Source organism: Silurus meridionalis, chromosome 20 (assembly GCF_014805685.1).
Source record: "Silurus meridionalis isolate SWU-2019-XX chromosome 20, ASM1480568v1, whole genome shotgun sequence".
NCBI classification, from domain to species: Eukaryota; Metazoa; Chordata; class Actinopteri; order Siluriformes; family Siluridae; genus Silurus; species Silurus meridionalis.
This window is the reverse complement of record NC_060903.1, coordinates 4,887,229-4,914,961: the sequence shown is the minus strand read 5'-3', so window position 1 is coordinate 4,914,961 and position 27,733 is coordinate 4,887,229. Positions and strand designations below refer to the sequence as shown.

General features: G+C 40.3%; 1 protein-coding gene across 4 annotated transcripts; it reads left to right on the top strand.

The window, feature by feature from the left end:
* Positions 1 to 27,171, top strand: tcf3a (transcription factor 3a). 4 transcript variants are annotated; one of them, XM_046877049.1, is made up of 19 exons: positions 1 to 537; positions 5,303 to 5,417; positions 5,511 to 5,583; positions 12,735 to 12,805; positions 13,713 to 13,788; positions 15,081 to 15,118; positions 15,235 to 15,358; positions 15,523 to 15,572; positions 17,829 to 17,928; positions 18,615 to 18,712; positions 18,874 to 18,988; positions 19,131 to 19,189; positions 19,339 to 19,417; positions 19,791 to 19,867; positions 20,011 to 20,293; positions 20,401 to 20,530; positions 25,460 to 25,689; positions 26,075 to 26,218; positions 26,687 to 27,171. In XM_046877049.1, the coding sequence occupies exons 2-18, from the start codon at positions 5,364 to 5,366 to the stop codon at positions 26,209 to 26,211; spliced, it is 1,794 nt and encodes a 597-aa protein (XP_046733005.1). In that variant the 5' UTR covers positions 1 to 537; positions 5,303 to 5,363; the 3' UTR covers positions 26,212 to 26,218; positions 26,687 to 27,171. The 4 variants fall into 4 exon arrangements, with proteins under 4 accessions (XP_046733005.1, XP_046733004.1, XP_046733003.1 ...); XM_046877048.1 differs by lacking the exon at positions 25,460 to 25,689 and adding an exon at positions 22,534 to 22,772 and having other exon boundaries at positions 3 to 537; positions 20,014 to 20,293; XM_046877047.1 differs by lacking the exon at positions 25,460 to 25,689 and adding an exon at positions 22,534 to 22,772 and having other exon boundaries at positions 4 to 537.
* Positions 27,172 to 27,733: the final 562 nt, after the last annotated feature.

Below are 27,733 nucleotides of genomic sequence, written 5' to 3'. Positions count from 1 at the left end.
CATTTTATGTCGGATCACTCCGCGCGTTGGCATAGTGCTTGGGTACTTAGTTGCAGGACCTAATCTTGCGATTCGCCACCAGAGTAAAGAGATATAGGAAATTTTTATATTGTTATACCTCGATAAGTAGCATTAAGTAGAATTATTTCGAGGTGGCGCGAGGATACGTGGTGTTGCTCGGGTTTTTTTGGGCGTTTGAAATCGGACACCGCTGTAACGTCCTCGTTTTCGGCGGAGTGATACAGTGTTGGGGATGACAATGTGGAGGAGGCGAAAATGTCTACTAGGAAGATGAAACGGTCAGCACCGCAGCGGCCATGAGAAAACTGCAGTCTGTAACTTGGCTAGGGTTCCTGCTTGAATAGTTTATACGCTCGAATACGGGTTATCTCGTATACAATTCCTGGGGGGGACAAAACTCAGGTATTTGGTGGGTTCCGGGGCCTGAAACACGGGAAAGGGGGATTTTGTCCCCCAACTTTGTTTTCTCTTTCCCTCTCGTTCCTTTTGGATGCCGAACACTTGATCCGACAAAAGGTAAATATATATATGACCAATATTTTCCTACTGTAAAATGAATGCCCTCTTTTTTTTTTTTACTCTGCATTGTCTGGTTTTACTTTATTTTGTACCCACGGATGCACCGAATTTCGCATTGTAGCTAACTAGCATAGCAACTTTTTTTTTTTTTTATAATAAAGCGGGGTCCCAAGTTTTTTTTGTCTCTGCACCACTTGGGCGCGCGCGCGCGTGCACGACCGTAGGAACCAACTTCTTTGTTCTTCAACGTCAAGTGTGAAGTAAAATAAAAAGTTATATTTCCGAGCAAATTTGTCGCAAAGGGTCGTCGTGGGTCGTTTTAAAGAAGTGCCATAGACTTGAGGCGCAAAATCTATATATATTACAGAACGAACTTTTGAACAACCTGACAAACAGGCGACGCTTATTGATTTTCGGGAACGTTAAATTTCTAGGGCAGTGAACGCGCACTGGGCTGGGGAAACAGTATGCGGGGTCGCGCACGCGGACCCAGAGTAAGAATATTGTCACGCAGCGTTCAATGGCCCAGTTTGTTTATTCCAGTTTTCAAAGGAAATAACTTCCCTCTAAATGGGCTTTTAAAGAGCTTTTGCAGCCCCGTGCGACATTAAACACAGCCTTCTTGCCTTTTTAAAAGGCTGGAGCACAAATGAAAGGTTTTAAAGCCGCTTTGGAAACTTTTCGCCTCCTTCCTTTGTGTCGTGTGGAGTTTTGAGGCCCATTCCTTCTCCTCGCCTCTCCCCCCATCTCCTCTCCCCCCTTCCTCCCTCTCACTATTCCCCGCGACCCGTTTCCGTTCAGTCTTTTATCTTTCCACATTTTTACGGCGATCAGAACAGATATACCGATTATCCGCCTTGGCTCGATAATGATTTATTTGTGTTCATAGATAGAATAGGAGGGGGTGGGGTGAAACCTAGGCTGAGACTCTTCGTGGCGACTTTGGGGTCACTTACTGAGAGAAACACAATCCCACCCCCATTTCACCCCCCTGTAGCGCTTTCTGCCTCTCTGAGGCCGTGTCTTTGTTTTTTTTTTTTTTTTTTTTCTCTCTCCTTACGAGAGTGGAGAACCCTTTCTCTGGGTTCCGTCTCTTTCTGCTGCAGCAGCAGGTCACTCCTGGATAATAAAGTGCGGTTTTTGTGAACGCACCTCTTAAACTTTGATTGACAGCTCATCAGAGCACGTGGCTGAAAGTGTCCGCGCGGCTCGCGCTCTGGAGTCGACGCGTTCTGTTTATAATAATAGTAATAATATCAGTAGTTTTAAGATTTCCAAGAATTCACTGCTGTTTGTGTGCAAAGAATTATGTCGGTTTTATGCTGCTTTTGTATGCAAAACTTGCACAAGAGAGACAACGAAAAGAAAGCCTACAAGTTGGAAACAATGGCTGTATGTTTCTGTGGGTGATATCACACCTATTAGTCAGATTGCTAGTGTGAACCTGGGAAATTGATACTTTCGTTTTGTTCGCTGTTTGGTTTTTACTGCGCATAATTACACAGGTTTACTGCACACGTACTTGTGAACTTAACTTTCACTCTTCAGTTAATGAATGAAAAATCCGTAAAAGGATGTTTTTGTGTTTGTTGCAATAAAACCCCTTTTGAATGCTCGGAGCAGGACCGAGATTACCTCAGCTCCTTGATCAATCGTTTTTGCATTCGAATGGTATTTTTTGTTTATTTTTTTTTATTGCTTGAAAAAAGAAAATTGCAAACTACGTCTACCACATTCACAGAAACAAAGACTTGGCTGTTCATCAAAAAATTGATACATGTTATCAGTGTGTCAGCGGTTGACTGTCCTGGGTTAGTCATCAGTAAGTCATGGTTTTAAGCTGCCACCTTTGGGCTCCTGGGGCACCATATCATAGCTGACCCTGTGCTCTGACCCAACCTTCCTAACATCAGGGGAATTCATTGTATTCTGTAAATTATATCAACTCTCATTCACAAGTGTCTGCTAAAATAAGCAGGTCGCATTCAAAGGAATTTCAGTTCACTTTTTGGGAAGAAAAACAAAACAGTTTAACAGCCTGTGAGCACCAGCTGAGTCAGTGAGTGTTGAAAAGCACTGATAATACTGCTGATATTCTTAGCAAATGGATTTTTTTTTTTTTTACCTCACAATATCATTATCATGAATTGTGATGTGATGCGTCTAGTGGAAAAATGACACACCATTATTTAGTTAGATCTTTGCTCAAAAAGCAGACATATTAGAATTATTTTTCAAAGCGAGCCCTAGTTGTTTTAACAGATTAGTCATGGTTTGGCTGAATATTGAGTAGGAATAGTCAGTATAAAATTGAGTCATCTTTCACTGATAATCAGTGGTGGTTTAGCCAATAAGGCCTATATTTATAATGCCGCATGTGACTGAGCAGCTTCTGTTCTCCGCCAGCACACGGTTTGACCTGGAAACTTTTATTTTTTTTGCCTTTTTTGGCTACAACTTATGAAGTCAGATTTGCTTGAATGCACATGGCAGAAAAAAGACTTGGTAGAAAGGGCTGTAAAAAATGAGGCTGCCAGTTGCTCTATTGTTAGTATCCACAGTTTGAATGCAATCTATATTGGCTTCCTCAAAGTTCACTTTTCTTGATGCTAAATATTTGAAGGACGGTAGAGACTTTATTATTAAATGGTAAATATAAATGTGAAAGCAACACTTAAGAAAACCTCAATCGATACCCTTATCTAATGTTAGGACATGCTGGTCTGTTTACCAAATCAGTGGCCTTTTTCATGGTGCATACGGTGAAGCGGATTGTCTCTTCCATCAGTGCAATTGTGAATCATTTTGGTCAGTTCACTTAAAACAGGAGGTTAGATGTACAAAATTATCCAAGGAAGGAGTCTTGGTCACAGTTTCCTGCCCCCAGCAATGACTGCACATAAGCCGCACATCCGGTAAGATTCGTCTGTGTTTTTAATCCCCGTTTAGTGAAGGGATGATGGCTGAAGCGTCTCCGTGAGTTAGTCAGAGAGCAGATTAAAGTCTCTGGTGGCCTCTATTTTGCAGCCTAAACGCTTTAACATCTGCTGTACTGGAACAGGACGCAATGTTGTGGTACAGTCGAAAACGTATAGTTTGGATTGTCAATGCATCAGAAACATCCGTGCTGATGCAGGGGTCGAATGTAAGAGCATATTAAAATATTTTAAACCATAACCCAATCCTAAACAATTCATCCATTTTTTTTTTATTATTTATTTATTTTTCTACATTTTAATCTGCAAATTGACTTAGAATTCTGTTTAAGGGGGAAAATTAAAGTGGTTCATTGGTTTGCTGTAGATTTTCATTTGGTATCAGACAGTGTTTTTGATTTTCACGACTCGGTGTTTACCGCCGCTCTGATATTCCAGTTAAACATGCGCCATGTTCAGGTGCAGTCAGTTGTTTTAGGCTTCTGGAATAAAGACTTGTTACCAGGGCCTCTATCTGGTTAACCAGAAGCTACATGCTGTGATGTGGTGCATTGTGGGAAAGCCCAAATTGATGCTTTTCTGTGATGTGGAATAGAAGTGCTCTCGGATCGCCTTACTTTGGTGCTGCAATAACTCATTCCTGGCCACTTCACTTCTGCAAAGTGTGTGCATCTTTATCGCCAAATCTGTTTCACTCGGTGTGTATGGATTTTTCCTATTATGCAAGTTATGTAAGTCTAGTTGTGTGTGTGTGTGAATTCTAGTTTTTACGAGAGTTGATGATTCACTGTGTTGCTCATTTTATCTGTGGCATGTCGATTGGACTGGGTTGTCAAATTGTCTGGTTTCTGTTCAGCTCAGAAATCGGTTGGTATTTTATTTGATAAATTATTTAGATTTGAATGTTCCTCTTCATCTGAAAGCCTTAGTTTTTGTATACTGTTTATATTTGTGTCCCACCTTGCAAAATAAGGGAACTTTCTCACCAAGACTTTTTTTCTAAAATTTGGTGGATTTACCCTTGAATGTAATGTGTGCTGTGGCCAAAAACTAAGTTTTATTGTGGGTCAAAATTGTATTTACAAATTTGCTCTACTTTTTAAGAAGGTCTGTTCCTAATGACAGTAGTTATGTAATGTGAAAGCTATTGAAGCCAGACCTTGCTGCCAAAATGCACTTGTACTGAAAAGATGATTATGCACTGATTTCCACATGATTATGTAGCAAGTTGCTGATCATCTCCATTCATTGATCACAAAATTTAAGCCTGGCTGTTTCAAGATTGATTATTGTTTAGAAAAGCTAAAAAAAGAAGTCACAAGTGCAGCCTATGTTTATAAAATGTCCTGGATTCATCTTTCTGAACAATCAAGCGATATGAACACATTACTTTTGTTTGTATGTTTATATTGGCTAAATATAAAAGCGGGATGTGGAGAAACCTTGTTGTGATATAATAAACTTTGTAAAGGGAATTTAGTTGTAAGAATGATTTTAAAGCATGAGCTTTAATGGACTATATTAGCTTGGGTCCGATTGGAGGTCATCAATTGCATGGGCAGGTTATGTGTTAGTTTGTTTTTCTATTATTGGTGCAGTGTCTATTTGCTGATGCACTGGTCACCTGCATTTTTATTACTATCACTTTTTGATAAAATATCGGCAAAAGAAACGAGGGACTGTGTGGTTCACTTGCTAGCTGATGATTCGTCCCTGATCCTTGTTCATAATAGTTGCATTCTGAAACGTTCGTGCACAATGTTTTATAGAGCAGGGTTTTTAGACATGTTTATTAGAAGTTTGTTGTTCTGACTTCCCTCCTGCAGGGTTTTAAATCTGAGTCTATGCGTGTGTGCTGAGAAACAACGAGTGAAAGCCAGCATCAAAATGAGCACTGCAGGAACCGACAAGGAGCTCAGTGATCTTCTTGACTTCAGCGCAGTAAGTGCAGATTTGCTTCTCGCCCGTCGCACACGCGCTTTTGCACGTCGTCCTTCTCATGCTGTAAACGTTTCTCTCCGCTTTCTCCTTTAGATGTTTCCTCTTCCAGGCGCAAACGGGAAAAACAGATCCAACGCACAGCCCAGCAGTCAGTTCGGAAGCTCAGGTAGGCCACAGTGTTTTACACAGCTGATGCTTCTTCCTTGAAATACGTTTCAGGGATGACTTCTTAGGCAGCTGTTGGCTTTATTTGGGGAGTGGTAGCTTAATGGTAAAGGTGCTGGGCTACTGATCGGAAGGTCGGGGGTCCGAGCCCCGGTATTGCCAAGCTGCCACTCTTGGGTCCTTGAGCAAGGCCCTTAACCCTCTGTGCTCCAGGGGCGCCGTATCATGGCTAACTCTGCGCTCTGACCCCAGTTTCAGAGCAAAGCTGGGATATGTGAAGAAAGAATTTGACTGTGCTTTAATGTATATGTGACAAATAAAGTCTATTCTTCTCTATCTATTTATTTACTAAAGCTCTTGAAAATATTTTATTAACCCAGTGTTCTATGCAACCATTTGAACAATGATCCTAGACATGAAACATGGCCTGAGAGTTCAATCAAGAAACAGTTTTAATAGATAATCTTTATTTTTTTGTGTGTTTTTTTTTTACCATTTGTCATCATTTGAAACATGAGTTATTTCGAGAACAATTCAATAAATATTTGTGTAGCGCTTTCAACAGTGGACATTCTCAACGCAGCTTTACTCAGATAAAGCGTTAATAAAGGATTAATAGGATTGCTCTTTATAATTACAAGTTTATAAACTGAGATGGAATACATTAGGAATAAACATTGAAAGGAACCAGACTCAAGGGGGAACCCATCCTCATCTGTGTGGCACTGAAGGATGTTGAGGTGTACAGTGATGATCAAAAGCAACCAGTAGTCAGGTCACAGTTTAACTGACTGAACATCCTTCCCCATTAACAAGAAGCCAGTTAAAACAAATATACAAGCCAAACCTTCCTCGCCAATCACCACTCCAGGTCTCTTGTTTTTTTTTTTCCTCTATCTCAGCACTCCCTACATATCAGGACCCCCCCCCTTCCTTTCTCTCCAGGGTGAATCTTTAATGCCTCTGTTAATTACTCTGTGGTATTCAGGCAAGAGGAGCTTTCCCCTTTCGGTAACTAATCACCTGTAGTGAGTAATATACCAGAGTGGTTCACTGGAGACGAGCTCCCTTTCTCGTACAAAGCCTGATATTGCCTTACAGACCTCTGTTTGAAATAAGATCAGGGTGAAGAGACACGCTCCTGTTAAAATTACGCACTGTAAAAGGTGACTGTTACTCACATTGTCTAAGAGCTCTGGTTGGGTATTGTGAGACACAGCTATCACAGGTCAGAGGACAAAAGCGCTCTTCTGGCATCGAAGAAGAGCAAGACAGGAGCACATGTGCTCAATACACCTTCTGTATGAGCAGTGTGCGCGTTTGTACGCCGCCGGCGCTTTTGCAGATTTCTTTACACACGAGTAATGGATGTGTGCCATGCATACACGTATACACAGACATCTGTATATACACTCTTCTATATGCACACTAAAACACATCAACACACATGCACACACATGCGCGCACGGCTGAAGACGTACGCGCATGCACCCCTTTATCTATATACATTAACCTGTATATTTGCACGTCTACACTTACAGGGCTGAGGCATGCACACACCTTTCCACAAACGTTTAAACGCACATTCCTATACTTATACACACATGTACCTACTATTGGTTTAACGATACCCAAAATTCGCGGTTCGGTACGTACCCCGGTTTTTAAGTCACTGTCCTGTTTAATTTCGCTACGGCTAATGGGAAGAAATGCAAAACACAAACTTGCTTTTATATATATATATATATATATATATATATATATATATATATATATATATAAAATGGATTCTTGGTTAAATTATAATTAAAATATATTTTATACAAAATCAAGTATGTAAAAAAAAAAGAACAAATCAAATTAATGCAATATGCTTATTATATTGATTTAATTAAGTAATTTATTAAATTGGCACAAATTAAATACAATTTAATCGATGGAAAAATGTAATTAAAAAGTTTGCATGTGTTAGACCCTATTTGGGTAATACAATGTGTGTGGTTGTGTGTGTTACATTTAATATTTAATTTTCTAAAGATATGATCTACTTAACTGTTCTACTTATTTCAGCATACTTTAGTAAATGCCTTCATTCCTTCCCTCATTCATTCACTCCCTCGTTATGCGGAATTGTCAGGATTTTTCCCTTGAAGCTGGACATTAACCGAAAAAAGAATCCATATCGCTAGACTGTCGTAAAAAACGCAAGTTGCAACGATTTAAAATAAAATCTGAGTTTTACGGCGCACTACAAATTGTCAGGTGAGTTGCTACAATAGTGAGTAGCCACAGGGACGCTGCGCAAATGCGTTTCGTTTTTTTTTATGCCACTGCCATTGTAAGTTTTCAAGTTCAATAAAAATAATATATTTATATAATGTGTGGGGCGGAGACTAAACTAAACAAACGTGTGGTCTGGTTAACATGTTTGTAAGGGAATTTGGATTTTAATGTTCTATGTTCTACATGTAACACGTTTGGTACAAGCTTCAAGCCCTGTACTGAAGGTTTGTTACGAATATGTGTACCCTAGTATCTATACACGTGCGCGTGCCCAAAAAAAAAGTCTATGGACACTTCAACAACCATATGTGCACACATTGGTAACACACACCAGTACATTTGTGTACTTCTTCGCACTTGTGCGTACACACATGCTGCTGTAGATGAATGGTATAACAATGTGCCAGACAGTCACACCTGATTTACATTCGAGTTGACCCGCACTGGTTTACACATTTTCGACACGTGAAGGTCACAGGCTTTCCACAAGCTTTAACACCCCCAAAACCCACCACTCACTGACCTTCTCCAGCTGTAGCTACACTCTGAAGCTGCAACTTCAACATCCTTGAAGAGTCAGTGAGAACTGCTGTGTCAGTGTGTGAAACGGCGAGCTATTTGAGTCGCAGCAAATTCTTTTTAGGATCTCTTAAGCATCGTTTTGACGTGAAAGCCTCGAAGAAAAGCAGTGAACTATTTTAATTTGTTAGTTTTTAATTTCCTTCATGCGCTCTCTGATCTTTCACTGCATTCACTGTTCCACATCTCACCTTTTGTCTCGGTGATGATTCAGCTTGGGCTTTCTGAAAGCAATCACGGCGCATCACAGACTATTTTCACACAGTCATTTAGAAATGCAGAGTCACTGTTTAAATTTATCTCCATCTTTCAGAGGTTAGCTGCTACCGGTTCCGAACGCAGGCTTCCTGACAGCCGTTCGTTAGTCGTGTATCAGCTGTGGTTGTGCGATGAGATCAGCTAGCGTGAGGAAGAACTGATTCCCTGTGGTGTTGCTGGACAGAAAGTTTCATTTACTGAGTATGTGAAAGTGAGAATAACCGGGATGTATATATATAACTGCAAAACTCCACTGAAAGACACTGAGCAACACTGAGGTTTGCATGAAGCAGAACTTTCCATTCCTCAAGGCAGCCATGGGCCTCAGCGAGAAAGGAAGCGTGAAGTTACAGGGGTTTTTCTTTTCTTCTTTTTTATTTTTTTTAATTATTGATTGTGTCTATTGATGTGTTATTATATACTATTGTGTGTATTATTGTTTAGATTTTGATGTAAAAAAAAAAAAAACTATGTAATAGTATTGGAAAATCTTATTTGCAAAAAGATTTTTTTTAAGTTGCAGAAGTTTCATATTTTCATAAGCAAGAGACTGATAGACTATATAATATGGACTTGGCAGTATTGTTTCATCATAATTCTTAGGTGTTTGTTTTTTCCAATGGTTATAGGCATTAATTATTCATCTAGAGTTTGGCATTTTTTTGGCTACCAGGTGTAATACAGTAGCTTCTTGTGTACTAAAAAAACTGAGTACAGAGGTCGACAAATAATACATTACATCTAGACAAGTAAAAGCTTTAATGTGTATACAAAAGCCTGATATTAAGTTTAAGTTTGTTGAGCTAGTTAGCTGGTTAATGCAGTAGTTTGGACTAAAGGAATCCAGTGAGGTTTCAGTTTACAGAGGAGGAGACCACTCTGCTAAACCATAGTTGGTCTCCTGTTTCGAAACGTTAGTGCCTTTTGGCGAATGACATTTCCAGCATTTCACAGTTACTGCTTTTTGGATTTCGTGCTACTTTCTGTTCTCGGTTTTGATATAAATTGTCAAGTGGTTTAATCGCTGTAATAAAATAAACGTTGGTGTTTAGTGATGTGGGATTTGGAATCACAATAATTACAGCGTCATGGCACCAGGGTGCATGTTCCCTTTAAACATTCGTTTCGAGTAGAAACTCGTGTTTCAGGAAATCAGTATAGGTCCCCCCCCCTTGATTATTTGTCAAGGGAAGAGAAGACAAACGCTGGCCATCACTATTGAAATTACTATTTGTATGCAGCGTAACTACAAATAAAGAAAAAACCTGATGGACATGTAACCAGCTTTTCCTAGGAACAGGGATGCTGATTTGTCTTTTTATGTACATGACCTATAGCACAGCATTGGCAAAAAAAAAAAAAAAAGCAACCCATATACATGTCTAAACTTGATATATATTGTGTGCATGCACATTATTAATTGATTATCACTTAAAGAAAAAAAAGTTTAACTCCTTTTAAAGCCTTTAGTGTATGAAAAGTATTTGCAGTGTAGCTCCTTATCGCTGTAAAACCAATTGAATGTGTGTCTGATCTGATAAGCCATCATCTGTTTTGGTATTATTCATAAATGTGTATGTCCTGTGGCTTTGTGGTTTAGGCCCTTTGTGTTTCGTCTTTGTGTGTCTGTGTGCCACAAGTTACACTCATAGCCTATGACTCAGGGGTGACTAGACCCATTCCAACATTTTTCCTAGTAATTATAGCTCACTCTTTTTTAGCAGGCTTACTGTGTACCCTATTCTCCCTAATGAGCTGTGTGGATGTGTCGGTCTTGAGTCACTCTCTGAGCTGTATCGTGTGTGAGCGCACACAAGCGGTTTCAGTCATGCCTGCAGGGCAGAGAGCGGCATAAAACTAAGGTTTCACGACTGGCAGCTTGCGTCTCTATTGTCCTCTGTAATCACTGTGTCTGCACAAACAGGTAGCGTGCGAGAGCACTTCGAACCAGTGAATAGCATATCGTCTGTCCAGACGCTAATGACTCAGCGGCTCGTAAAAATAAATAAATAAATAAGACAGAGAAAGAGAGAAAAAAGGGATGATAGATTAGCAGGCGCATTTACACACACGTGTACATGTCCACAAGGAACTGAGAATGTTAAGGGTGATATACACTTGTGAATTCACCGTGCAGGTCTCTCATGTGACCCTGCGCTCATGTCGGCAGGATCAGCTGCAGCCATAAGGTCCTAACCAGCAGTGGAAAAGTGCATGTTGGGGTTTTTTATTGAGCCTTCAGAGCAAGGTTTTGTTTATTCAGGTGCTGGGGTATGGCTCGTAACTTTCTGGGTGCAACACCCCCCCCCCCCGCCCCACACACAGCAGGCTGATATATATTTAATTCTCTTTCTCCCCTGTCTTTCATTAATCACCCTGCGTGTTAATAAGTGTGAGTGTTTAGCATGCTTATGAATATGGATTATATCCATTTTCGAAAGTTTCTCTCATACACCCCCATGTATTATCGCCCTCCTGTTGCTTCTCACATTCCTCAGTATTAGCTATCTTATTCATTCTATCTGTCTCTCTCTCTCTCTCTCTTTCTCTCTCTCTCTTGCTCTTGCTCTCTCTCACTTCATGGATAGCTGTAAATAGCCTGCTCCCCGCACCCCAGCATCCTTGAATGTTCTTTTAAGCAACGCTGATGAAATGTTCCGAGCGTACAGGAAGTTTTCATATTGTTGAAGCACGTAGATAAATGAATGGCTCTTAATGAGATTTCCAGAGGCATTGTTTAAGGGCAGGTAGTGTGGTGTAGAGAAACAGATCGCCGCTTAACACACTCGAATTATTCTTTCCTGTTTTTTCGGTTCTGCTCCATTGATGTGCGCGTGCATTGACAGGGGAGTCAGATAGCGCCACATTTCAGAGCGCACCAATTTGAGACGAGGGGAGTGCGAACGTGTGCGCTGATTGAATTTTTTGACACAAGCCCACGTTTCTCCACTCCAAATCACCCCCGAACACCGATGGCAGATTATGGTTGTCACGGCAATGGCACCGGCTTCGGGTTTTTTTTTTGCTCCGGTTCTGCTCCACTGCCGATGCTGTCATGATTCCCTTCGCTTGCTCATTCGCTCGATCCCCCTTTCCCTCCCTCCTTTCGCTTTTAATTAGACAACAAAAAATATGAATATTCATAAGTCTGGAGTTCATTAATATGCACACTTATGCAAATGAGCACACAATTAAGGCTCTTCTCCCCAGAGGTGTCGCCAGCATTAACGCGAGGGATCTTTGTGCGAGGTGGGGGGATTATGGAAATTTCTGCTCTATATATCTAAAAATCTCCTGATTTCACTTTGATTTGTGTGTTTAAATTCGGTTTTAAATCGATTGTGCATTGGAAAGAGAAGCAGATTATCAATTAGTCAGTTTAGCAGATCCTGTATTGTGGCCTTCTTTTTTACAAACCAATATGTCACTTAGACTTTTATAGTAAACCTCTTCACACTTTACACAGATTCACACTTCACACAGATTAGACCTATAGCGTAATGAATGATCTGGTTCTGGCCTGGGCATGTTCCCATATGGCGTGTAAACATGTCCAGACAAATAATGGTGTACAAACTAACAGGCATGAGGTACTATTGAGGTGACTGCTCGAGATGTAACGTACAACCTACAACATATCAAAACTCGTTTTTTATTCTGCTTTATTCACTTTGGCAAAGCAACAAAATTAAATGAATCTGCTTCAAATGGATGGATTGCCCAAAATCCTTTCTTAATGGTAGGTTGGTGTGGGGCAGCACAGAAATAACTTCGATTGCGTGCTGCGTTTATGCTGTGCAAGCCGTGGGTATTTTTATTTTGTTCTGATTTCACAGTTTTTATTAATAGCTGACTGATTCTTCGGGAACGATTCGCTAAGCTGTTACTTTCTCTGCGTCGGCACCGAACCGGGCCAGGAAGCCGATTGTTCTACACTAAACAGCCTGTTTATAAACACTAATGAAATTAATTACGATCACTTCTGAAGGGCTTTAACAGGTGTAATCAGGGACGTGATCTTGTTTTTTGCAGGTATGGAAGAGCGGAGTGGCTCAGGCTCCTGGGGCTCAGCAGAGCCGAACAGTCAATCTTTCACTTCACGGGTAAGCACTAACAGAGCCCTATGGGTGTGAGTACATAAAGCACGTAGCATGCTGAGACAGAACTTCTTTACAAGCTAAACAATCTGTCAACGTTCGAGTCCATTAGGTGTGAGAAACGGACAAACAGGGTGGATGTTTCATGTTTGTTTTCAGTGATGGTGGGTGACTGGTTCTAGTGTGTTTATAGAATATAGAGCAAAACACAGAAAACAGCCATTAGACTTTACAGTATACACACTGATTTGTTGAAATAGAAGTGATCTTCCCACTTGTACATATGCAGCTAAAGCATAAAGTTCTGCATCCTGAGGACATCAGAAAGAAACTCAAGACGTGACTACGAACTAAATTAAGGCTCAGACGTGGGATCAGACATACTGTAGGGGGAAAAAACAAGCAGGCTTCTTTAAATACGCAGACAGCTGCTAACGTAACTCTTGAGTGGCCTCAGGCACGTTTTACATGTAGGTGAGGTGTTAGTAGGTCAGTTGGTCAGCCAGCGTGCATTAGCAGCGCAGCGACACTGATCTGATAAGAGACAGATAAGGCTGGGTGATCACTTACAGCCTGCATCCCACAGCGGGTCGATAGATTTGACTGATTAGTTGAATGTAGGTGGGACGTAATTTCTCCAGTACAGAAATAATGACATGAATTTATAAAGAAATAGTTTTTCTGTTACAAATCGAAGCACTAGGGCTCTAACAACTAATCGATAATGAAGTTGGTTGTCTGATTAATCGATTATCAAACATTAGTTGCATCCCTACAAAGCACCCAAGTTACTTCTTGAATGGAGTTCAGAGTAATGATTGTGTCCTTGGTGGTGTCCTTGCACCATGTAATGTGATGGCTTGTTCTTAGTTCTGGCTGTGGTATAAAGGCTTATTTTTATTTTTGTGTGTAGGCATTTGATAGTGTGAGCCACTACAATGACCATGAAAGCATGTCCCCTTCAGCGATGTACAGCTCAGGAATTGGAGGTATGGTCACTATTTCGATTCTATTTTATGCATATTCATGCATGTAGTAATCTTTCAGTGAGAGAAATTCTGAATTTTTTTGTGGCTATATAAACTATAAAGAAATGCATTTTTGCTATGTAAGTAACAAAATATTTAACTTTTAATGTTACTGTGGAAAAGGAATGCACAAGGTTCGCTAACGGAAATCGTTTTGATGCCGGAGAATCACACTCCTTGCAGAAACCTTACTGCAATTGTTATACACCTTTCATTAAATACAGCACAGTATTGTATAGATTGTGTAGATTCTCAACCATACTATTGTTTGGAGTTCAGTTTCTTATCATTTCACATTTGAGAATTCAATATCACTGTTGTAAATGCAATTAAAGCACAATTATATATTTAGGCTCGTCCCTTTTGTGTTCACACATACGCACGCACGCACGCACATCACCCTCGTCTCTTATTGGAATCCCTGCTCCGGTAGGAGTCTCTCTGGAATTCCCTCAGTTAAAGCCCACTTTGGTGGTGTTTGGGGGTGTAGGGATGAGTGTCAGGAGCGGGGTTAAGTCCACTGGAGCGCAGCTTTCTCCATTGGGAGTTAAACAGGGGGAGATGGCTGCCTCACATTAAAAGTGGTAGCGAGGAGGGGGGTGACTGTGTAATTAGCGGCGGAGCATTTATAATGGGCCAGTTTGTTGTTTGGAGCTCAGGCTGAGGCCGTAAACAGTGCACCTCATCCACTCTGGCAGCCCAGCCGAGCCAGATGGAGGCTGGCCAAAACACAGAGAGAGTAGCCCTTCATCCAGCACCATCTCGCTCTTCAGCACACTACTGTTGTGTGCTCTTGCTTTGATATTTAATGTAGGCAAAGGATTCGTTTGATTGTGTATAATATCGACCAGCTATTATTTACCCTGTTTCTTTATTTGTGGGAGAAATAAATAAGGTGTTTGGTTGTCTGTCTGTACATACACCGTGCATCAAGTCTTTATTTAATTGTTCCTTACAAAACCAAATGTACTTTTTTGTGAGCGATGGTGTTTTTCACCAAACCAAAAAGAAGCTCCTAGTATGCCATCCAAATTTCTTTATAAAAGTGCAGCCACCACATAAAATTATTTGTGTAGTGCTTTTAACAATGAACCATGCCATTTTTTTTTTTTTTTTTTTTTTTTTTTTGGTGTGTGTAAGAATATGTAACAATTTTTTCAATTTTATTACTACCGGCTGAGTTTTTGAATATTTAAGATATTTAAGCCTCAGATATACGCTAGTATTATAACTCTGTGTGTTCTGCATTCCAGGGAAATCAGACAGGGCTCCTTACCCTTTCGGCACACAGGTATTCAAATATAACTTTCTAATCATTGAGAGATTTCTAATGTTCTCATGTTTGCTTTAATCATGAGATTTTTGTGTTTCTGGTGTAAATGTCACCAACTCCTCTTTCCTCATCAGTTCCTGCAAGGGGAGATGTCCATGTCCAGTCCTGACGGCCTGTCCCCCTCCGGTGTAAAAGCCACGTCGCCATTTTACGGAGCTTACCCGGCCAATCGTAGGAGGCCTCTTGATGGGGTGCTAGGTGAGAGAGCTAGCAAGGGTGGGGCACTCCAAAGACTTTTCTCCAAGATATAAAACACATCAGAACCCTGACACTGTTTTGTTTGTTTTGCATTGTCTCAAAAGCATTTGTGACTCTGACTGGCTTTGTTTGCATGTTGTCGTCTCCCCCCACCCCCCATTTAGATACCCCTCCGAAGAAGATCAGGAAAGTACCAGCTGGTCTCCCGACTTCGGTAAGCGCAGTCATCTGTGGTCTGTGGGCGTCTGAATTTTTGACATGTTTGTGACCTCATTAGTAAACCATAGCGCTGTTACAGCTCTGAGAATGAGCCTGAGACTGGATTAAGAGTGATGCAACATAACATGCACACACCACATTCACAGACTTCGCACAAAAGACACATGTTCATACCCAGGAATTCAGGCAGAAGTTTTTACCTCGCATAAATAAATCCACATATGAATGTGAGCGTAAAAACTGCTCAGCTATAAGTGGCTCTTCCTATTTTTATGGTCGTGCTTACCCATGCAATTTGCTGTTAAGCATTCAAGCATGTGTTTTTTGGGCAAAATAATAAGCCCACGCTACTGTTCGGAAAAACACAAACAGTGCATAGAAATCTGAATACAATTTATAGGTATTCATATGTTAATAATTGTATGTTTCTGTATGTTATGCAGGGGTCTGGTAATTATATTATTTGTTCCTATAAGTAAAATAAAGTAATACAGCGCGACTTTTTGCCACTGATCTTTTATCTAGTTTTTTTTCTGAATTAAATTATTTTCTGTTTGTTTTGAGACAACGTTTTGCTGCATTATGTATAATATCCCCAAAAAAAAAGGCAACAGTTATTTAAATAGGAACTTTTTTTGTATTCTCTATTTAACTTATTTATAATATACCCCATACCAAGGTTTATCAAAATGGAGTTTTCTTACCTACATATTCTTAAAAAAAGTTTAATTAAACGGCACTCAAAAGCAAGTAAACTGTTTAATGGAACTACATCAGTTATAATTTTGTACTTGGTTTGTATTTATTTATTTATTTATTTAATTACCAGGTGTCTCAGGTGAGTAAAGTAATTCATAGGGCCTTTAGTCACGTGGATTTTTGTACCTTTGGAAAGACTAACCAGAAAATCTTAGTAGTGTTTTTTCTCACAACTTAGTCAGTCTTTGATCGGCCTGCTTGTCCCATCACAGATTGAGATTCATGTTCTAAGACCCGTATTTTTTTTTTTGAATGGCAGCACTTCCTGTGTAGCCCTGTCGCTATTGAACTGAACACTGACTCTGATTCTGGCTTTTAACAATTTCGACCAGATGTCAGAATGCGCTGAGTACAGTCAACACCTCATTCAGTCACAACCCTTTTAACCCACAAAACATGGGTTTCTTTGTGATGTCTACTTCTCTCGCTCCATCCCATTTTTATTTTTAACCTCTGTTGTGCGCGATCCCGCTTTTAAATTTCTTTTTTTTTTCCTCCTCCTCTTGGTCCCCACCTTTTTTTTTTTTTTTTTTTTTTTTTGCCCATTTCCTGCCCCTCTGTCTCTCTCTCTCCCTCTCTCCCCTCCCTTTACCCGTATTCACTTTTGCCTTCTTGCTCTCTTTCTCTCCACACTCACTCCCTCCCTCCCGCTCTCCCTCCCGCTCTCCCAGCTGCCTGTGGTGTTGGCTGGCCTCCAGGAATGGGCAGATGGCTGTGTAATTGGGAATGCAGCTCCCTTGCTCTTTCTCTCCTTTCCTCTTTCTTTCTCATATATATATATATATATATATATATATATATATATATATATATATATATATATATATATATATATATATATATATACACACACACACTAAATGTCTTTTTCTTCCCCACACCTTCTCCCTCTCTTTCTATTTCCCATATCCTTGCACACAATACTGTTTAATCAAATTACACAAGAAACCCTCAAAGCTCTGGATCGCCAGTGTTCGAGTTTTTCATTTACACCAAAACCCCTTGAATCCATGGAACTGTTTCAGTCAGACAGGATCTGTACCGACTGTCCCACAATTGTAACCTTGTGTCTAATTGCATAGCACATCTGTATACGATGGCTGTCTTGTGATTGCCAGATGCGAGTTAAAACTATACATTGCTTTCTGCATACCCTTCAGCCCACTCGAATCTCTTTGAGGGGTGTGGGAGCAAGCATGTTTCCCTCTGAAGGAGTGTCTGTGGTAGCCCACGCAGCTATTTGGGATGTTTCTCATGGGACAGCATGTGCTCTGTGTTCTGTATTCTGTGGTGAATGTTTCCTGATTCGCATACTGATCCACAGATCGCTGTCCCAACAGATCTGTACCATGACACAATGTTTGCAGCAGGTGCCCCCTCCCCCACCTCATTACATAAACTCAGATTTCCAGATCCACATAAATTTGAGGTCTGTTCTCAAATGTGCTGTAATACAATTCTCATCTTGTGATTATTTGGTTTGCAATTACAGGTTTATCCTACAGCCTCCAGTGATGACTACAACCAGGACAACCCAGGGTTCCCGTCATCAAAAACCGGCAGTGTCTACCCTGGCTCTTTCTACTTGCAAGGTGTGTCATGTGTTTACTAGAGAGCAACAAACTTAAATATTCTGTAATAAGTGGGGGGGAGCCTTTTGTTCATTTGTTAGAAATAAAGTTTCAATCAGTGCGTTTTCTTTCCTTTTTTTTTAAAATGGGAGGGAAAGTATCTGAAATTGAAAGTTATTTTGAATATTGTCTAAAATTGAATATTTTGGTTTGCAAAAGAGCAATATTAAATCTGAAACTGAATTTTCACAAGTAAAGGTTTGTGACTGAAAGCATTTCATTCGAGTGTACAGGGGTATTTTTTATTTTTATTTTTTTAAGCTCAGAATTGAGTATTAAACTAGATTATTAGAGCCATATGTTGGTGACCATATGAAAACATTAGCACTACCAATTTAAGTTTATTTAAAATTCTTTAGCTTTTTACTGTTTGTTCTGGCTTTTTCACATACACGATGCACAATTTTGTATGTAGGCCATTAGCTATTTATATGGGCTATAAACATATTGTCGGAATTTTGTTAACAAAGGTTTTAAAATCAGACCCCTAGTTCCCAGCATGTTTTGAACCGGTTGCACTCCAGTTGTTACTCAGTAACAGAGAACATTCAGCAGCTTAAAACCTAGAGTAGACTCCTATCAATACATGATTCTAATACATTCTTACAATTGTCAAGTAGTGCCTTTTGTTATTCTTGTGTCAATAGAGGGTTTGCAGGACCCCTGGGCTCAGCCGGGTTATTCCTCCATGCCCCACCTCGGCCAGTCCGCGCCATTTGCTGCCATCAACCCTCAAGATCGCTTGGTGAGCTTTTCAAATCTGTTATAAATGCAAATATTGGCCCTGGTACTGTTATTTCAATTGTTGAAATATGAGAAATTTAAGCCCATGATTCATATCTGGCTTAGCCTATTGCTATAGAAAGTCAGCAGCTTTTCCCAACTTCTCGCAATTTTTTTTTACAGAAGAGACAACCCCTGCCTCTGTCTCCTCCATCCTACCCTCACCACGGCAGCGAGGTAAACGGTGGCTTCCAGTCTGCATACACACCACCCATCAATGGAACAGACGGTATAATGGGTAAGCCGCCCCGTTTTTCATTTCTATACTAATGTTCAGTTGTCACTGTTTTTTTCCTTCTCCCTTTTGGTTTGATACTATAGTTTAGAAAAGTCCAATTTCACATGTACACATTTTGAAGCACTTTGTTTTGCCCTCTCAGGCAATAGAGGCAGTGCTGCAGGAAGCTCTGGAGATGAGATTGGAAAAGCCCTTGCTTCTGTGAGTAGCACCAGTCTGGGTCTGGTCTTGGTTACAATTTCTCTGATTTCTCTCGGACAAATAGCTCTTGTTACAAAATCTTTAAATAAATAAAAGGAAATTTTTGTGTTCCCCATTGTGATCTTTAAGTATACTGCTTTTTGGTTTAGATTTACCCTTCAGACAACAATGGGAGCAACTTCTCCTCTGCTCCACCTACCCCAGTTGGCTCTCCTCAGAACATGGCAGGTTTGTGTACATATGTATGCCTGATTTGTGTCTGAAGACATCTACTTCTTTAGTACAGTACAGGTCTTGTGACTCCATCTGTTGGTTAAGAAGTGTAATTGCGTTTATTTTTTATTGACATTTTTTTTTTTTTTACTAAGTGAAAAGCTATGTAAATGTATTTTTTAAAGACATGTCCACAATGGATTACTAAAACCCTGATTAAAAAAAAAAAAAAGGAAAAACACTATTTGTAATTTTTTTTAAAACATGATCTGTGGAAGAATGATGTATGAATGCATGGCCTCTACAATGTCAGGGAGGATTTAAAAAAAAATTTAGCTACCAAATGCTTTACCTTTTTTTTTTTTTTTTTTTTTTTTTAAATAAATAGTTCCTGCTTCTCAGTGGCCCAGAGGATCAACTCAGTCTGCCCAGTCACCCAGCTTTGAGGGAGGACTGCAAGCACTGGTACTTTGAACAATAAAGCATGCATTTGCATTGTCTAGATTGCATCTATCTTAGGCTGCAGAATAGATTTTATTTTCTGATATTTTAATACATTTTTACTAATGGTGCATCCATGCTGTGCTCTGTATGGGGCAATTTCAAAGCAGAGTAAAATGGAGGACTGCCTGGGTGAAGCCTTGCATGTGTTGCGGAGCCATGCGGTTGGTTCAGTGTTGGGTGCAGAGATGCACACCCTCTTGAACGCCGCTGGAGGAGCTGCAGGTCTGAGCTCCCTCAGTCAGAGCTTCTCCCTGCACGGCAGAGTGCCTGGTTTGGTGCCTAACCATCATGAGGAGTCGGCTAGTCTGACGCCCACCAGTGGCCTGTTACACGGGCAGCACTCGGCCACACAAGCCCCTGCCAGCTCACAGCCAGAGGGCTTTTCCGGTAAGTCCAAATCCTCATGGCACAAATATTTTATTATGGAGTCCTTGCTCATTTGCATACTTGCAAAAACCATAGATTTTTCTTCTTATTTCCTGTTTTGTCTCAAGGGTTGCCTGGAAGTCTGTCTCGCAGCTCGAGCGCAGATATAAAGAGGGAAGACAAAGAGGACGACGAGAATTGCTCTGTTAAATCTGATGACGAGAAGAAAGACGGCAAGATGAACCGTACACATACGAGGTACCCGACCCCCATCCAACATGCTATAGCTTATAAACATTAATGTATTGTTTTCTTTTTGAAATTAGTATATGAAGAAGCAAGAGAGTGTCTAGTTAAATTTCTTAAAGTCTTATGCTGAACAAACCTATCATAGAGTAAGACACCAAGCTCTACATAAATATTAATTTGCACATTATATTTAGTTGCTTGATTACAATCGGCAGTGCACATGGATTGAAGGTTTATACTCATTATACCTGCTATACAGTGGTGTGAAAGTGTTTGCCCCTTCCTGATTATTTATTTGCATATTTGTTACACTTTAATGTTCCAGATCATCAAACTAATTTAAATATTAGTAAAAGTTAACACAAGTGAACACAACAAGCAGTTTCTAAATGAAGGTTTTTATTATTGAGGGAAAAACAAAATCCAAAACTACATGGCCCTGTGTGAAAGTGTTTGCCCCCTGTTAAAACTGTGGTTTATCACACCTGAGTTAAATTTCTTTAGCCACACCCTGGCCTGATTACTGCCACACCTGTTGACAATCAAGAAATAGCTTAAATAGGACCTGCCTGACAAAGTGACCAAAATATCCTTAAAATCTAGATGACATGCAAATGAGAGAAAGTAATTGGGATCAGTCTGGAAAGGTTTATAAGGCCATTTTTAAAGCTTTGAGTCTTCAGGGAACCACAGTGGGAGCCATTATTCACAAATGGCAAAAACATGGAACAGTGGAGAACCTGCCCAGGAGTGGCTGGCCGACCAAAATAACCCCAATTTACGACTCGTCCAAGAGTTCACAAAAGACCCCACAACAACATCCAAAGAACTGCAGGCCTTACTTGCCTTAGTTAAGGTCACTGTTCATTACTCCAAGTAAAAGTCTGGTCAAAAATGGTCTGCATGGCAGAGTTCCTAGACGAAAACCGCTGCTGAGCAAAAAGAACATGAAGGCTCGTCTCAGTTTTGCCAAAAAACATCTTGATGATCCCCCAAGACTTTTGGGGAAATACTCTGTGGACTGACGAGACAAAAGTTGAACTTTTTTGGAAGGTGTGTGTCCCATTACATCTGGCATAAAAGTAACACTGCATTTCAGAAAAAGAACATTATACCAACAGTAAAATATGGTGGTGGTAGTATAATGGTCTGAGGCTGTTTTGCTGAGTCTGTTCAGACTTGCTGTGATAAATGGAACCATGAATTCTGCTGTTTACCAAAAAATCCTGAAGGAGAATATCCGGCCATCTGTTAGTGACCAAAATACACCAGCAAGTCCACCTCAACAAAATTAAGACTTTAGAGTGGCCTAATCAAAGTCCTGACCTAAATCTTATTGAGATACTGTGGCATGACCTTAAAAAGGCGATTCATGCTTGAAAAACCCCCCAATGTGGCTGAATTACAACAATTCTGCATAGATGAGTGACCAAAATTCCTCCACAGTAACAGTAACAGACAGGTTATCGCAAACGCCTGAATTCAGTTGTTGCTGCTAAGGGTAGTAGTTACTAGTAGGTACTAGTTATTCGATTTAGGGGCAAACACCTTTTTACACAGGGCCATGTAGTTTTGGATTTTCTTTTCCCTCAATAATAAAAACCTTTTATTTAAAAACTGTATGTTGTGTTCACTTGTGTTGCCTTTTCTAATATTTAAATTAGTTTGATGATTTGAAACATTAAAGTGTAACAAAATATAAGAAATCAGGAAAGGAATGGACAATTTTTCACACCACTTTATATGAACATATAGAAATATTTAACAGTGGTATGTGAAATTGGAGACTGTCATCTATACACATGCACACAGTTTATATTATACAGGAACTGCACTGTTCTTTGGGTCACTTGACCAGGTCAGAGAGTTGAGACAATTTTATTTACACTTGTACTCCAGTATTGGCGTCAGTGTAGGTGCTCCTACTTCTGTAACTAGCTTACTACATGTTATGCCTGTAACCCCCTCACCCCCCTCTGTCCCCACTTCTCTGCTGCCATCAATCTGTAAAGTCATGACGATGATGAGGATGACGAGGACTTGCCTGCGGAGATGAAGGCGGAGCGGGAGAAAGAGCGGCGCGTGGCCAATAATGCACGAGAACGTTTACGCGTGCGTGATATCAACGAGGCCTTCAAGGAGCTCGGGCGCATGTGCCAGCTCCATCTGAACAATGAGAAACCGCAGACCAAACTTCTAATCCTGCACCAGGCCGTTAATGTTATTCTCAGCCTGGAGCAGCAAGTACGAGGTCAGTGGGCCTCGCCTCCCTCTCAGAAAAAACAGACCTGATCACACACAGTGGAGATGTGGCTGTGGGGTGGGCTAGCAGTCCCGCTTAAAGACAGATAAGGTGGCTTGTTTTATGGTAAGGGCATAGTCAGGCGGCAATATGGCAATGCGGTGTACAGAAACAATGTTTATATATACACTTTAATGATGGGCATGGTCGGTAGTTCTGTAGTAAAAAAAAAAAAAAAAAAAAAAAAAAGGAAATGAGTTTGTATGGAGTGGTAGTGATTTTTTATTTTTTTTATTTTTTTGTATTTTTTTTTTTTGTTTTAAGCTTTGGTGACACCAAATTGACAGCCATTGTAATCAATGTGTTAGAATTTGTGAGAATATTATTCTCTATATTAATTATTAATAATCTGCTGGTTTTTTTTCTCTGTTGTATTTTAGTATTGACGGAAACAAATTGAGTGCAAATAGTTCCGCCAATATTTCCACCAAGATGCAGCTAATACATCTTGGTGGAAATATAGACAGAACTATTTCATTGCTTCATATTAGTAAGCATTATTGGTCAGCAACCTCAATATCTGTTGTGGTCTCGTTTTGGTCTAATTTTTATTTATTTTTTTTAAACCAGCTATAAGTTTTTATTTATTTATTTATTTAAACATACAGGCAGCTAATATACGTAGCTTTGGACTTTTTGCCCATCTTGAGCTTATCATTAACCAATGTTAATGGTTAATGCATCGAAATACACAAGCCTGCTTTACCTTTCTCTAGGTGGGACTGGTAGCTGATGAGAATGGCATAGTGCTTTCTGTAGTATATGTTTATATGTTTGTACTTGTGCATGGCCTTGTCCCTGTTCTTTTTTTGGCCTCTTCAGTTAATCCCATGTTTGTTTTGCTCTTTCAATCACTCACATTTCATTTGAAGCTAGTCTTATCACTTTCCCACTTGCACTTCCCACTCCCAGATGCCTGCAGTCTGCATCTGTGTCTAGTCTGCATATTCTTTTTTTTTTTTTCTTTTTTTTTTTTATACAGTTTAGCACATTTTGTTATTGTGTTCGGCAACTTTTCCCTCAAAGTCTTCAGTAGCAGCAGTGCTGGTTGTGTATCAAAACTAAAAATCTGTGCTGATTATACATGTAAAATTGTTAAAATTGACAACTGCAGGAGCAGCATGAAAGTGCTGCACGCAGAATATTTAACGATTCTCTAAATGCCCTACAGATGGCCACTGTGACGCATTACAATAACCTAGATGTCACAACAATGAATTTTATGATCTTTCCTACTTTTGTTTTAATTTTTGTTAACATTCATGTACAAACATGAAGCATAATTCAAATAGCATATAATGACCTGTACAACGAGTACAACAAATACAACAAATACAAAGAATACAACAAAATATACTTTTTAACCTTAAATTTCACTTGTTGACATTGTTAAATAAATGTTCAAGTTGTGGGGGAATTTTTGGGTAGATTATTTTCGAGTGAAAATTTGCTAACTATTATCATACTGCAGTGCAGGGAATTTGTGTGTTGAGCTACCAAACCGTGTTTAAACGTGATAATTTAGTTTTTGTTCTCTGTGTGTATACACACACACACACACACACACACACACACACCTAGTGGGAAATAAAACTGCAATGTCAAATCAAAACCAAAAATTGCCAATCTGAAGTGGCCATCTTTAGGGTTTCCCCGCTTTTGTGGGCTTATAGGGAGATAGTTTAGATTAATTGACCTGGCAGCATATAGATGCTCATTTATTAACAGTTGGCTTTTTTTCCCCTGCGTCCACTTGTAGTTTTATTAACATGCACCTGTAACTTTTCAGTTTGCAGCTTTTATTGATTTGTTTAATTTTATTACTTTTTTTTTTTTTGCATGTTTTGATCTGTTTAACTCCCCACCCTTTTTTTTTTTTTGCTAGGTTGTCCTTTTATTCTCCCATCTCTCTTTTCATGCTTCTCTCCTCATCTCCCAGTTCTTACAGATTGCAGCAGAGTTTTTGATCTCATAATGAATAAACACATCTCTGTGCAAAGGGATGGGTTTAAGATGAGACCTCAAGCACATCTATTTCTTCCTTTTGTACTCTTTAGCTTTCACAGTGGCTTTTTGTTTGTCTCTCCAGTACTTGGCAGCAGGTCCATGTCTCTCTCTCTCTCTCTCTCTCTCTCTCTCTTCTAATTTTTTTATTTTTTTTTTATTTTTAACTCAGTCATCCTTTGCTCAATGGCAGCCCCCACAATAGGTCCTCATTCTCCACTGGCAAATTTTGCTCTGAAATCAGATCATCCTGTGGCAGGTGTTGAGCGTATTTTGCATAAATTCATTACGCCATGTTCAGATTTTGGCTTCCTCACACTGTTTGTCCCGACAAGAAGACATCAAAGCTGAAGTACATGGCCACCTTTTTGCTCTTTTTCTCCGCTCCGCCATCGATCTCCTCCAACCTCAGGACTCATACTCCATCGTTTCGGTGTATAGTCAAAATTTCCCCCGTACAGAAAGAGTCAAGGGTGATTTACACAAAAGGGGAAGATTTGATTTAGTAAGTGATAGGTTTGTAACACGCCTAAACATTGTAGTGTCTTTTGAGTTTGTTAAGCTCTAATCAATTCGTTAGAAAGTTGATTGCTTAACAAGGTGATTAACGAGAGCCCGGTTGCCCTCGGCAGCAGCGTGTCAGAGGAGTGCTTGACAGTGGAGGAGAAGGAGCAGCGCGATCGTGAGCGCCGCCTGGCCAACAACGCTCGCGAGAGAGTCAGAGTTCGCGACATCAACGAGGCCTTCCGGGAGCTCGGGCGCATGTGCCAGCTGCACCTGAAGAGTGACAAGGCACAGACCAAACTGATCATCCTGCAGCAGGCTGTGCAGGTCATCCTAAGCCTCGAGAGGCAGGTGCGAGGTAGGGCTCCACCTCCACGCTAATTCCCTCGCTCCTGTGCCTTATGTGGAGAATGAGGGTTCGGGAGAAATACAAAGATGCTCTAAAGTCAGTGCTGCCATTGGAAGCTTGTTTGCTTTGCTTGAAACTGCCCTTTGATTTTTCTCTCTGTCTCTCTGCCTCACTGCCATGCCATTTCTTATCCCAGTCTTTTCTTGAGTAGCTGCTTCTTCTCTGTCCTTGACCAGCCACTGTCTGCATTAATTGTTTTGCTGTGTAACTTTCTCCAACTTTGCAACTCACATGAGCTCCACAGCTTGTCGACTGCTGAGGTATATGAATGGTATGAATTGTAACTCCATAACTGTCGTTTGCTCATTTGTCTGTATTTTTCAATTCATTACAGAGCGTAACCTCAATCCAAAGGCGGCATGTTTGAAGAGAAGAGAGGAAGAAAAAGTGACTGGCATAGGGGGAGATCCACAGATGCAGCTGGGTGGCGGCCACCCTGGGCTGGGCAGTGATGGGCACACCCACATGTAATATTTATGTAAGTGCTGAATTTATGATCTGAATACCCAAATAAGGAAATAAAAGCATAATAGCACTGTTATTTTGGATAATTTTACACCTCACACACGCACGCCACTTCCAAAAGTTTGCGGCCACCTGGTCATAAGTTATGGTATGTGCTTTTTGAGCATTGCATTCCACATTTAGTTCCAGTTTGCTCTTATTATTCCTTCCATTCTTCTGGGAAGATGTTCCACTAGAATTTGGAGTGTGCTTGTGGACATTTGTGTTCATCTGCCACATGTTAATGTTAGTCAGGTACTGATGTAGGTGAGGTGAGGAAGCCTGGGGTGCAGACATCCTGTACAATTGTGTGCATCCAGCTTTGCGGTAACAGTTTAGAGAAGAACCACATATTTCAGGAAAGAGCAGGTGTCCCAATACTTTTGTCCATATAGTGTATAATCACCACTTCATGACAATTTCTTTTCTTTTCCTAATCCAGATTCTGTCCTGAAGGATTCCAGAGTTCCAGATTCTTGTCCTAAAGAGTACTTTCAGATGTGGCCTTATTCTCCTATCTACCGTCTGTGTGTGAATATGCTCAAGCATGACTGTGCATCAAAATCTTTTGAACTTATGGACACAATTGTGCAGACACACACACCTACACACATACACATGCTTTACTGAAAGCTGACACACTTTTGCATAAAAGTACACACGTGTTCCAGACCATTGGCACATTCTTTGAAACCTTGCTAAAAGACGGAGAAACTCTGAGCACAACGAACAAGAATCTCTACGATGATAAAAAAAATAAATGTAGACACCTCTTGCTTACATGTTACGGGAGCAATGAGAGTATGGAGGTGTGTTTTGCAAGGATTTATTGAAATATAGACAACCATTCCCAAGACTGAAACGGTCTTATCTGAGTACACAAAGGAAAGAAAGTCTTCTAATATCTACTAAACTGAAGTCTGATAATTGTGGGTATTGTGCTTGTTTAAGCACATGTGCACACCAACACTCTCCATGGGCGGTCAAGGGCTCAAATTTGGGAACAGAAAACAAAACAAGAACAACCACAGTGACACACATCAGCGCTCAGATTTAGCTTTTTTTTCGCATTAAAATGTCGAGTGTCTGAGCTCGTGTACCTGTCTGACTGGAATCCACTTGTTCATCTGTCGTCACATCCTCGGAATCAACACTTCGTTATGACTCCCTGGACATGCCGTTTGATTTATTTTAAAGAGGAACAAACATGTCCTCTTGACTGTTCCGAGAAACTAACAGCTCTACGTCCATTCACGCTCATCGTTTTTAGCATTTCAATACAGTGCTGCCGCATCTTTTGACCCTGGATCTTTTTCCCCTGCTGTTTTTCCAAGTGTAAGGAAACACTTTGGACATGACAACATAATTGTCCCGATTTGAAGTCGGTAAAAAAATATGGACGATTCATGAAATGTTCCATCTTGTTCAGATGGGGCTGGCACATGCGCCCGAGCTTCTTGAAGGCCTCGTTGATTTCACGCACGCGTAA